The 13,618-nt window shown below is 38.8% G+C and overlaps 2 protein-coding genes across 2 annotated transcripts in view; one reads left to right on the plus strand and one right to left on the minus strand.

Moving 5' to 3' along the window:
- LOC134838937 (kalirin-like) overlaps window positions 1–13,618 on the plus strand; it is a 364,473-nt gene that overhangs the window by 63,994 nt on the left and 286,861 nt on the right. The window lies entirely within an intron of this gene.
- Window positions 5,287–6,096, minus strand: LOC134839800 (uncharacterized). The gene has a single exon (XM_063855422.1). It carries the CDS (start codon window positions 6,094–6,096, stop codon window positions 5,287–5,289), a length of 810 nt encoding a protein of 269 aa, XP_063711492.1.

A 13,618-nucleotide genomic window follows, 5' to 3' on the forward strand; every position in this document is an offset into this window, starting at 1 on the left:
CATTAGGCTTTCGCAACTGTTCGCTTAAGACTCTCAAGTGACAAACGATTTGGCTGGTGAGATTTGTCCTTGAATCAATTTGTCACTGCACTATAAATAGATAATTAAGACATAGTTATATAAGACATACATAATTAAATAGAATAGAATGAGGTACCGAAGGTCGCCTCATGACCCTTCCCCCTCTAGAAAAAATTTATCATAGTATAAATTTTGGAATGTATAAGGCAGAATAATGAGAAAGACATAAAGCACTTGTTAATAGGTTAGCTATAACCCAATCATAATCCAAATAGAGCGTAGTTTTTGTGAGTTTTAAGTTTAAGAGGTTTTATCATGCTCGTCTATTCTGATTTTTTTAAACGAAGTAGCTTGCTCTTTAGTTCTGGGAAAAGGCAACTGCGATCCTTTTCGAACAATCGGGGTGAAAGGTGTAGTAATCGACTGTTCTGGGGTTGGTTGTTGCAAACGAAAACTCCGCAGGGTCGGATTCATTTACGCTCTTAACCGAATGGCGAAGAGGATCGCCATAAAACCTCGTCGGTTTCTAGGGCCGACCAGAAGATCTGGTGAAATCGCTCGTAGATTAGGTAGTTGGATTGCCCTCCTCCGTATGACCAGTAGCCGCCGGGCCCTGAGCGGCAGCCTGAGGAACGGGTGCCTGAAATCAGTGGCTGAAGTGTGATGGGCGGATCTTGAGGCGTTGCTTGAACTCCTGTGGAAGATGTCGAGGCGGGGTTTGTCATAGGATGGACAACCGGAGCTATCGATGTAGCATCCGCGGGAGCCAATCCTTGAGGCGCTGTAACAGGTGCCTCCACCAACTCAAGCTGGGGTCCGGTGATTGAGGAGTCCTCGCTTGATGACTCTCCCGTTAGTTCAATCACCTTGCACTTCGAAGGTTCATTTATTTGCCTCGGAGCTGGAGAAGTAGATGGCTGAGATTGAGGCCGAGGAGCAATACGTCTCTGGAATCGTTCTCCCACCGTGCTAGACGTAGCTGAAAACTTAGGGTGGTTAAAATTATGTTTTAGGCTTAAGTGCTCTTTCCGATAGACTTTCCCTTTGTCAGTAATGTAAGTATGGTCCGTAACACGAGTAATCATGATTTTTGCTAGTTTGAACAGAGGTTTTCCCGATTTTTGATCAAGAACTTTCCGAAAGATTTTGACTCTTAGAGGATCTTGTAAAACTAATTTTTCTAATTTACGTGCTTTCGAGAGTCTTTTGGGCCTCGAAGAGGACGACACGTTCATTCGCTGGGATTGCGAGAGTGCTAGCGCTGAAGTATCTCGAACGTTGTCGTAAAAGCGCAGAGTTCCCTTTGTGATCCCCGATTTCAGCGAGTTTGCGAGGTCACTATTACGAGCCGCCATTTCGCGGAGAAGTTCTTGTCCCTGTTGTGGAGGCACAATCTGTTTTCACTGCTTCCAGGTGTTAGCCGCCTTTGCAAGGATCTCCAAGGCCTTGTAAGGTTGACTGTCCGCTATACGCTCGCCCACACCAAAGAGTGGCTTGAATTTACAAGGGATTTCCGGACTGTGTGACTCTCCTCTGGGTACAACTTTAGCCCTATCGCGGCTGTAGTCTTGGCTCAATCGCTGCTCCGGTTTTAGGAGGTTTCTCTCCAGTCGTTGCGCTGAAGTAGGAGAATGAACAATATTATCACGCGCTATCGAAAACTCAGTCTTAGGCTTTCTCCGATAATGTTAACGTAGAATTTTTAATGTTTTTTTATTTCTCCGGTAATGTTAACGTAGATATTTTTAACGTAGAATGCTTTGTTTTCCGAATATCGTCAAAAATTTGATGTAAAGTCGACTTCAAGTTTTTAAAATTAGGATCTAGTTTTTCTGTTCCCGCTTTCGTTTAATAGTCTGGATCGATCTCTCTACCAACCCACAACTCCGATGATCCCCCACCGCTGTGAGGATATGTTTTATGCCTCTACGTTTGCAAAAATCTTTAACAACATTAGAGTTAAACCCACATCCGTGATCTGTTCTAATGTTCTCCGGTATGCCATGATTACGAATATACGATCGTAAAAATTTGACTATTTTTTTTTCGCACTGGTTGTCTTATTTAACATCACCGATGGAAACTTAGAAAAACGATCTATTGCGACTAGAATGTACATTTTCCCCTTCTCATCATCTATTAACGGACCCGCAAAATCAAGTTGCAATTCTTGATTCGGAGCGGACAACGCTGGTAACGGCTTAGCAGAGCTATAAGTCGCTGAAGTTTTGATGTTCTTAACAAATAAAGTACACTCCGGGCATTTTTCGCAGAGGTTGACAATTTGGCGATTGAGAAATGGCCACCATATATATTCCGAGGCGTCCATCATGGCCGCCTGGCCAGGATGCGAGCGATGGAGTCGAATCAGAATGGCACTTCGTAATTGTTTGGGTATGGCCAACTTATTGTCTATCAGGACACAATTGTTCACCACCGCCGCCTTCGTCCAAAATTGAGCCATGTACGCCCCTGTTTGTTGAAGGATTGCACATCCTTATTGATGATCGCAGTCCTCATCGGTCCGAGGAACGGGTCTTCCCCTGTCAGATCTCCCAGCAGATCCACATCGAACAAGCCTGGTGACCGGACCACTTTCTTTTTGTCCGGAGTGACCAACGGTTTGTGGTTATTGATGGCATTAACCCCCAGTCTGAGTGTATCCCCTTGTCTGGCCTGTTTCGTCTGTCTCTGCCTCCGGCAGTTGTCGAGGAACTGAGCAAGGGCCTTTCCTGTAGTCTGTCCTCGGGTGACCACAAAACTTTCTCGTGAATGTCGCATTCTGGCAAGGTTTCGGGTCCGTATCTGATCAAAGCGGCTCGGGCGATTCATAGGGCGAACTATTGAGAGTCCCGGTCTTTGTTGATTTGAGGTACGAAAATTAGGGGAACTGGTAGAAAAATTTTCAACAAAGTTGAGGAGATTTGTTTATTCGATCGTGTTGTTTGCGAAGTCAATAGTATTGTTGAAGTATTAGAGTTATTTAGAGTAGAGTAGTGTTTTGAGCAAGATTATTTGAAGTATCCATAGCGTGACAGAATTCTGAGATGTAAGGTCGGAGACAACGAGTTTGATCAAAAACTTCCGGTTTAGCGTATCTCATTTGCATTTTGAGCTGTGATTGGTCGAATCTACCAGAGCATGAAAAGTCGACCTCTCGCGGCGATGATGTACAATCACAGTTTTGCATAGTAACATTTGATTGGCTGGTTGATTGAGAGCACAAATTAACGCCCTCTAGCGGCGAGAAATTTCGACGATAAATTAGCATACCCTTGAGGGATTGGTTAACAAGTAGAGTATTATTCTCGAAGCCCTCTAGGAACGACGAGCGAAACTGATTGCCAACATGCGATTGGTGATATGAAGCAACTGGTGATTGGTCCACCGCTTTAGTTAAGAGGTAGCTGATATTGCCTCCAGTTTTACCAAACGATCTGATTGGTTGAAATTGGTTACATTATAAAACTTGCCCAACCGGCACTATTTGAGATCTGGGTTGAGTACTAATCGAGTTTAAAGCCTTATGAAAAGCTTGAATAGATTTAATGACAAACAATTCATCATGTTATGACGGTAAAGGTGCTTCAAAAGTCGGGTGTCTTGACATATAGTCCACAATACCCAGGGATGAACCGGGTATATGTTCGATCTGATAATCGAACGGAATAAGACGTCCGCCCAACGAGAGAGTCCTGACTGATAAAATTTCTTGCCATACGTTTCGTTGAGGGCGGAAATAATTGCCTTATGATCAGTTAGGATAACAAAACGCTGACCAAGTAAGTATGTACGAAAATGTTCACACGATCTTATAATGGCCAGAAGCTCTAACTCATTGGTACTATACTTGATTTCCGCGGAGTCTAGAAACCTAGAGGCAAACGCTATCGGGGCCCAAACATTTGGTTCCACTTCTTGTTCCAAACAAGCCCGCAGCTCGCTGTGACTTGCGTCACATTTAACTCGAGAAGCTTTTGAAGCCTCATAGTGAAACAAATAAGGGATGTTTGCGATGAAGTTTAAATTTTCTGGAACCCATGATCTTGCCCTTCCCCCCACAAAAAGGATTTCCCATTCTCCGCTTTTAACGAAGCTCTGAATGCGACTGTATATTTGTGCAAATCCGGAAAGAAACGTTGAAGGTGATTGAGATTCAACATAAACGATCTTAACTGCTTAAATGTTTTTGGTGGCAACAGGTATTTAATAGCCTCTATTTTCGAGAATTTCGGGGCGTAACCGTTTTCATCGATTTCGTACCCCAACCAGATTAACTTGTTAACTGAGAACTCACGTTTACTAAGTTTCAACGCCCATCCTTCTTCATTCAATCGATTCAAGACTCTTTCGACCAGTACATTATGATCCTCAACTCTTCCTTTAGTGACAACCAGTATATCATCAAGGTAACATATGTAAAGTAAAGTACAGTCCATCGCTTTCTGGAATTCCGTAGGCATATCCGTCAGTCCGTAGAAACCAGTCTTGAATCGATATGTGCCTGTTGCCTCTCCACACAAAATACTAAAGTTACAATGACTACTGGTTAGCTCCGATAAAGGTAATTGACTGAAAGCGTAATTTAAGGTCAAGAGAAGTAAACCACACGTTCCCAGGTGTGTCTAGTGATGATTTGAGCCGCCGAGTCAATTAATTTATGCATATTAGGCATTTGATATTTGTTTTGCCAGAATTTGGCATTCATGGGTTTAGCATTGAGTGCAAGTTTTATAGACCCGTCCTTTTTTGTTGTTAGTACTACAGGCGCGATGAAATGATCCGTGGTACACTTTTTTAATTTTTCAATGTGCTTGTCTTTGATTAACTTTTTAATCTCAGCCGTGACTCGATCTTCTAAATGTATAGGGATTTTTCGGCCTTTAACCTGTCTAGGCACCAAAGGGTCTTTAAAGTTTGTAAATACTTTATGATTTTTTGACCTCCCCAGCCTGCTGAACACATTAGGGTACCTTTTGACAAAATAATCCCTCCAGAACTGTGAGGTCGGATCCAATTCCTGCTCTTCTCCCGCCAAGCTAAATTCCGCCGGTTTGCGTTGCACCGTTTCAATTCCCAATTGCTCATGAAGGTTCAGCTCGAGCAAATTCCTTGTACCATTTTTGGAAAATTAAGAAACACGCATTGTTGATTTTCCATCCCTTCGACGTAATTGGGATTTCTAGTGATCCAAACAGTTTAATTTGTTTCTTATTATAATCAACATAAGTAACACTTAACGGATATCTCCCGACGTCCTCAAACTTAACGTTGGGAAGCCGCCTCATTAGTATTTCCGCCTTTTTCTTGTTCAAGAAAGACACGAGACTGCCAGTGTCCACCGTAGCATAGAAAAAAGAGTTCTACATTGTTAATCTGTACAACGTCTAATGCCATGACTCCATATTCCGGCTCACTGTCACCGTTTACGTCAATTAGGTTGCACTCTTGACCGGAAGATACCTCCTCATGTTGTACCATGTTAACACGTCGCCTCGTAGTGTTACACACCATAGCAAAATGGCCCTTCTTTTTACAAGCATTGCAAGTAGCTTCTCTGGCCGGACACGACCGGCGGTGTTTGAAGGAAAACGGGTTACCGCAAAAATAACACGGTTTATTTTGACTTTGACGTTGATTAGGGCGGTTGACACCTCCTCCAGGGCTGCTGGTTCCTTGATTCTTGAATTGCTGTGCTGACGAAGTCGGTTCCTGCTTGACTCGAATAGAGTTGGTATTGTGGGAAGAAGTGTTGTTATGCGGGAGTAGCTTCTGAAATTGTTCTGAGGTCTTAGCCTCTTTCTCATTCTCCAATGCCAATTGCAGCGTATCATCAAGATTACTCTTCGCTCTGATTAGTTGCCGCTGAACCTCCACATCGAGAATGCGGCTAATGAACAAATCCTTCAACGTCGCCCTTTCCTGATCGAGCGGCCAATTACACAGTGCAGTTTGAGCGCTAAGTCGCGCATAGAACGAGGAAAATGAATCATTATCCTGCATGAAAATTGTTTTATACAACTTGATTTTTCGACTTTGTAGTCCCGCTCTGCCTTGAAAAGATCTTCGCAACATTTGTGAAAATCAATAAAAAGCAAGTATTGAGGTCCAGATGAGGGTAAGAATCCAAAACTTGTTTTTTTTCCTTCATTTCCCGGTGCGAAGAAGAGTCGGGATTTCAAACGCGCCTCTGCCTCATGGTAACACAAGTTATGTCCAATGCGAGGCCCTTTCCTCCTCCTCTCTTGATTGTACTCGTCAATCCTTCTATTAGCTGCTGCGACACGAAGATTCCTAATGTCTATATCTGCTGCTTTTTTCATCAATCCCGGGAGCTTCAGGCTTCGGGTAAGGTTCATCAACTAACTCTGCAGGGGCAACGAGCACCTCCCCCGGTGAAATTATGTCTTTAAGACTAACGGCCAAGAAAAATTGTCCCACCCAAGTCTCCCAAATGAAAGCTTGCTTAACCGATGTTTTCGCCCAAAATGGTGGTATTCCGAGTTGGTCAGTCCTGTCTGCATTCACAGGAACTGCTGGCTGCGCCATGAGATTTCCCTCAGTTGGAGTAGGGAAAACAGTTTTGTAAAAATCGAGTACTGAATTGAATATGATATATAAATAGGTAGAATTGAATAATGTATATAGAAATAACGATTCCAGATTGATTAGATTGTTTTATTAACATGAATGTTTTTATCGACTAGATTTCACACATTAGGCTTTCGCAACTGTCCGTTTCAGATTCTCAAGTGACAAACGATTTGGCTGGTGAGATTTGTCCTTGAATCAATTTACTGCACTATAATTAGATAATTAAGACATAGTTATATAAGACATACATAAATAAATAGAATAGAATGAGGTACCGAAGGTCGCCTCATGACAGAGATTTAAGATCAATCTACTTCTGACAGATTCACGGATACGATTTTGAGCTAGCCATACTTTTTCTATAAGTGAAAGAAGGGGAATCATGCAGTTTTCATGCAGTTTTTGAATGTATGGAATCTTTTTAACTACAAAAGTCAATTTTGGGTTCACGCTTCTAGAAAACGATCTCCATGTCCACGTTCTCATGTGAAATTTCCGTTGGACACTAAAGAACATCAATTTGATTTTTTGTTTCTCGACATTTTAGAATAATTTTATTGATGTTAAAGGATTCTTGTTAATTAGAGAACGTGATCGAACGGAGAACTTGCGGGCAGTAAAATGAGTTAAGACCGAAGTGGTTAACTGATAGAGTAATTTCGGATAGGGTACACCGACTGCTCGTCACGCTATCTTTTTTTCGGCCGGATTGATTCGTGCAACTTCTTAGTCTAATACCGATCCTAATCTTACTCTTATATCTACTAGTCTCAGGGTGTTTAACTAGTCTCTGCTAGGCTCAATAGATCTAGAGTATACTGGCTTATTGCGGCAGCTGAAGTTCTCTTGGAGAGGCAACTAATTTCTAAGTTAAATTCAAATCTCTCTGGTGCTGAAATTACAAGTAATTTCAGCACTTACAAATAAGTGGGTTGTTATTTAGATGGATTATGATTGGTTAATATTAAATATTTTACAGTGGTAAAATATCTAATTCATCCAATAATGAAATGTAGTTTAGATCAGGTTCCACCCATCCGGGTTTTACAGAGTTTTTTAGAACTATCTTTCCTCTGCAATTTGAAGGATGGATGATGAACGTTGGTATTTGGCGAACATCATTTTCTTATCCGAATCCTCTTGGAGAAGAACGTTCCAGGACGCTGGAATTATGGATAGGAAATTGTTATGTCGTCATTCGACAACGACTGTGATCCCAAATGAAATCAATCCGATTTCGAAATGGTTTGCTATGACAGTTTTTTCTGTATTATGTAGAGAACTTGTTTTGTGTGCAACCTCGTCTGGGAATGGCGTGAAGATCGTGTGTAGAAGGGATGCTTTGTAACTCGGATCTGCACGTATACTTGATCATCGAGGTGGTCATTGTTCTAGTTCAATGAAGTCCTTTTCTGCGAAGTCAAGTCGTACTCTAAATCCTTTGAGTTGTGATTGTGGACGGCATGTCGGTTGTGTTTCAGCCATTCTTTTGTTCGAGTGTGATGGGATCATCTAGTCTTTGGATGTTCGTCTTTGTTATTGTGTATGATCTAGATACTGCAAAGTATGATTTACATTTTAAAAAATTATGTTAATTCGGTTTTTTAATCATGATATTAGTTAGTTGTTTTCGCAAAAGCGTTTTGTTTTAGTTCGGTTATTTTGAAGAGTTACTCACCCTTGAGTACCTCTTATTAAAAATAGAAGTGTGGTCACAAAGCGTGGATGTAGCGCGGTGGGTTAGGCCGGCTATAGAGCATGCTCAGGACGTCCTCTCTGGTGGGTTAGGCCAGGAGTGGGAGTATGATTGCATGCTGTTTCTTTGAGAGGTACTGTTATGTGATAACGTTTTATGTTGGGTTTATGTTGGTCTTTCTTATGTTACTTTGGTTGTGTCCTTTTTTCAAAAATCAAATTGTTTTTGGTATGGGTTTGTCTTGCGACTTTTTTGTGTTTTATTATTTCTTTATTAGACTTTAAAATAGTCTTCAAAAGAAAAAATTATCCACTTTTAAACTGGGTTAATCCGGTTTGGGTATCGTTGGTTGTCTTTTCTTAGTCATGCTGTTATTTTATGATTTGTGGTTTTTAGTAAGCTGCGTTGGTTAGTTTGGTTTAGTATATAATTCCTTTCCAACCGGGTTAAAGTAAAGTCTGAAACTTGTTATCGTGTGTTAGAGTTGTTTATAGTGAAAGCTTGAAACTTAAAATCATTATTTAAACAATTCTTCGTGGGCGAGCTGTGTGAGTTTGAACAGAATTCTTGTGCGAGTGAATGAAAATATTGAAAAGGTTAGTACTGCTTTCTCATTTTATCAATTTTTTTGCCTTGAAATTGAATTTTACTGCGTTTTGGGGAAATTTGAAATTATAAATTTTCATCGTATTTAATTTTATTGCTTCGTGGGGAAATAATTTATAAATGAAATTACTACGTTTGATATGAATTTTACTACATTATTTAGTGCAAGAAATTAATGAATTTGAAGATAATTTAACAAATTTGTATTTTTATTTTATTTTTCTGTTTTGTTGGTGATCGTGGTGTGAAGACTAGAAATATAAATCAAACATTGATAAAAAATGGTTAGTACTAAATTAAATTTATAAGTTAAGAGTAATTCCAATTATACTTACCTTAATCTTCTGGAAAAAAGCCAAGTGGTAAGATGTCGTGTATCATATCTGATGTTGTTAGTAATTTGGCTAGTATGCGTAGGATGTTTTTAGTTTGTAGCAGTGGCCAAAGCAATTGACGTGCTTTAATGGTGTTTAGTTCTTCGGTGCCTACTGCAAACTCGTAAGGTGTGTTTTGAATGAGGTTAGATATTTTATGATTATATTTAGTATTGTGAATGAATTCTATTATGGGTATTTCAACAGGCTGGATAAGTTCATGCGGGATAAGGAAGGGTCTGGATTCTTCGGCATTGAAGGTCTTCGTGATGGGACAGAATATATACATTTGGGTAACTGGGTCATAGTTGCGGAAGATACCGTGGAGGTTAGTATCTTTGATGCAATATGTAAAATTAAGGAAAAATGGTGACGTGTACTTTGAGTTAAGAAACTGAAAACGATGGTGAGATTGTTCTGATGGGGTGTGTAAATCAAAATGATTTTGTATAAAACGATAGTATGTATATGTGTGCGTTTGTTTAGTGCGTATAATAATAACGTGGGAACAGTGCAAATTGCGTTCCTGTGGTGAAAGAAAGTGAAAGGTTAGTGAGAATAACTGAAATTTATCATAAAAGCCCTCGTATGCTTGATATTAGCTAGTGATTCTGAAATAATGTTGTCATTCTTTCTATCAAAAATTTTAGTGTGAATACGTATGATGTTTTGATGAAAAACTTTTTCTGTTAGTTGCGGGTTTGCGAAGCGGTCTTCATCTAAAAATTGGTCTTGATTAGGTCGGATGATATTATGATCGTAATATTCTATTGCAAATTCGTTAGCTCGGGGTGCAGTTAAAGTTTTTAGTAACTTTTTATATCCAACGTAAGTAAATTGTCGAGGTGTTAGTGTTGTGGTGAGTCTGTATAACATGTCTTTGTTCTTTTCTATGCTGTCATGAGTTTTAGTTAGTGGTAGGCAAAGGGGTTAGTAAAATTAGAATAAGCTGTCCAATGAAGTATTGGTATTAAAACATGTTCATCTACAAAGTTGCGTGTGTCATTAGTATCGTTAGGTGTGTTTAATGTATATTGCGGAAATGAGGGTAAGGTGATTTCAAGAAAATTTTTCGTGTTGGTGTGTTGCGAGTGATTAATATATTCGCGGGCTGTTCCGGGTTTGGTTGGGAATGGGTGATTTGGAAATTTTCTTTTAAAAGTGCGTTTAGCTCTGTGAGTGCTAGTTAGCGTTTCGGTGGATGTGGATGATTGTGCTAATGATGGAGTGTAAGCTGAGGAGAGTGTGGGAGTAGGTGGATTTGAGGATGTTATTGTGGATGATAGTTGATGTATTGAAAGGGTGTTGGGGTGTATTAATTGTTGTTGTAAAGTATTTATAAAAACATCAAGCTCCCGGGAAATTTGGGGGGTATCTGGGGAATTATTATATGATCTGTCGGAATGAAGTGGAGAATAGGTTGGGGTTACTTGGGAAGCGTAAGAAGGAGTGGAAATGGATGGGAGTGGATGATTAGATGGGATTGTTTGAAAAGGGGGTTTTGAAAAAACTGAGGAGTTGGTCTGGGTATAATTTGAAGGAGATGGTTTGGAGTCTGCAAATTCGTCGGGGGTTTCTACATTAGACTTATTAAATTGTGAGATAGAATATAAAACTGAAATATCTGAGTTAGTATCAGAATTCGTGCTTGATGATATATTAATAATCGGAAAACCGTGTGGTGGGAAAGCAAAAAGTGGTATGATTGGGATTGGAGTTTGGAGGTTGGCTGGGTGGGAATTTGAGCGATGGAGGGATCCAAGTTGTCGGCTCATCGTGGGCTAAAAAAATGATTATTTTGAGATTGAAAAGTGTTGGTGTGAGGTTGTTCTATAATTTGTTCATATGTATTATCATTTTGTGATTGATGTGTCATTATGTGTTGGATGGGACTTTGTGTTGCATTTGGTCTGAAATTTGGATTATGTGTGATTGCTGGGTTTCGAAAATTACGGGGATATAATGATAATGGATGGTTTTGTGGTAGGGCTGGTATCTGTGGTGCTGTAGGTGTTGTGTCTACATTATTATGTTCTTCATTATATGTGTTTGGTCTTGTGGATATTTTTGTATTATATTCTTTTATTTGTGCATCTAAAAATATTTTGTTTATTGATGATAAAAAATTCCAAAAAATCCTGCAAATAGTATACGTGCTACATGTGCTTGTCTGTTTACTTGTGTGTGTATAGCGCATGTGTTATAGATTCCTTTTAACAGTGAGAAAAGAAATCCTATAAAATTAAACATGGCGTATAAGGTAGTTAAATTTTCTAAGATGTAATAGGGCCATCCTAGAAAAGCTAGAATTTTGTTTTTTAATGTGACAAAACTGAAAATATTTATAGGTGAAATATCTTGTGGTCTGTATTTTTCACCGTTTAAAAATATGTAGTCTTTGATATCTTTAAAATATCCGCTATAATCTTGTGTATAAATGTCTGCGAATCCTGCGGTTTCGGCAAGTTTTCTTAAATTCTGGTCAATTGATTGTCTTTGTATTTTGTCCATTTGTGTTAATAATTCCTGAAATTGTTGTGTTCTAATATGATGTTGGATATCTGATTTAGAATATATTCCAATTGATTGTAAATCAATATTTGGATTACAAGCAATAGCTCTGATGCTTTCGGGTGAAATTTTTTTGAGTGATTGCAATAATGTAGGTTATGGTGTAAGGAGATAGTTTTTATCTTCATCAGGAATTAATTGTACTACATTGTGGCTGTTTTTTTGATCCACATGGGACTGCGGTATCCCAAAAATATGTTCGTCTTGAAAGTGTGTCGACAAAATGTACTTTGTTTTTATAAATTATAGGGATTCTTTTATAACAACGTTTGTCTTCAAAAACATATAGAGGTGATACTTTTTTTGGTACAAGTATAAAACCATAAAATGTTTCCTTCGTAATCTAGAAAATTTGATCTGTTTCCAGATAATAAGTATCCTGCGTAAGGTATTTTTAGTACTGCTAGTGCGAGTGATTGTAGGATTTGTGTTCTTTCCAATTCGCATAGTTGATGAAGTGTCTCTAATTCGGAGAGTGACATTTCTTCAAAAATTCGACTATTTGTGTAGTCTAAAATCTAAGTGGATATCATAATGAAAATTACCAAAATAGGTGCTAATCATTAGTGATAGTTCTTGTAAGCGTGTGCTTTTACTGTCATGTGGTTTTAGTTTTCCAACAGGTTGACCTGTGCTTTTTTGAAAGTTAACTGGGATGTATGATGTTCCTTCATTTATAGGATGACTTGTGGCATAAGGATCAAGTTTTATTTTTCCAGTGGTCATGTCGAAACCTTTTTCGTATTCGACGAGTATTTCAGATTATTGTGTTTTATAAAGTGGATTTCTGTATTTACATGCAAATTCTGTTTCTTGATAGATTTGGAAACGTGTTAATTTATTTTCTAATCATGAACATTTTTAAAATCATTACTTTGTTTTCGGAATGGGTTTACTTGTTCGTATGGAATTGATTCTATAAAAAAGTTTTCATGAAATTTTATCATTCGAGCGTGTATTTTTGCTCCTTGGAACGTTGTGCATGTATCTTCGGGAAACCAAACAATTGTTGCTTGGGTCCTTGTTGTAGGCTCACAATAACCTTGATCATTTTTGCAAGGTAATCTAATTCCTTGATAGATCATGGTGTTTTCAGTTAAATCTCGTGTGAGTTGTATTTTTTCAAGTTGTATTTTCTAATCGAAAAACATTATTTGTTGATATGCTTTATTTTTTGTGTCTGCTTTGCAGTTTGAGGGGTCATTTATTCCAATGTGTGGTATCCAGTGTTTATCGTGTATGTCATAAGTTAATCTTCCGTGTGCGCCGTTATATGGGTATTTTTCGTCTAATTTTATAATTTCTTGATATCGTTCAAGTTCTGCTTGATGTACAGAATCGGCAAAGACATGAAAATTTACTATTGTTCTGTCTGTGTTTTTATTTCTTGTTAGATTTAGTCTTGGTAATTCGTTTTTACAACCATCGTGATTTAGATGTAAAAGTCGTTCTATGTTACTTTGGTAAAACGATTCGCAGTCAAGTCGGTTTTTATTTCCGTTTGAAACTTGTGAACAATGTACTTTCTTTTCGGAAAATGGTGCTGTAAATTTATGTCCTGTGACTGTTGTTGCTCGGGCTTTTGAATACAGCGTTGCTATTACATTTGTAGTTTCTATAGCTTGTGGTTCTGTTTCGCATTGTGATACTTGATTTATTGCATATTTGTGTAGTGTTTTTTGTTCGTTTTCTTCACAATCATAGTGTGTTACTAATAAGTCCTGGGGTCCTGTGCGAGGAGAAGGATTTGTATTTT

Source organism: Symsagittifera roscoffensis, chromosome 2, assembly GCF_963678635.1.
Source record: "Symsagittifera roscoffensis chromosome 2, txSymRosc1.1, whole genome shotgun sequence".
NCBI lineage: Eukaryota > Metazoa > Xenacoelomorpha > Acoela > Convolutidae > Symsagittifera > Symsagittifera roscoffensis.

Coding starts and splice junctions, on each gene's coding strand:
- LOC134839800 (XM_063855422.1), bottom strand. CDS start 6,096: ATGTTGCGAAGATCTTTTCAAGGCAGAGCGGGACTACAAAGTCGAAAA.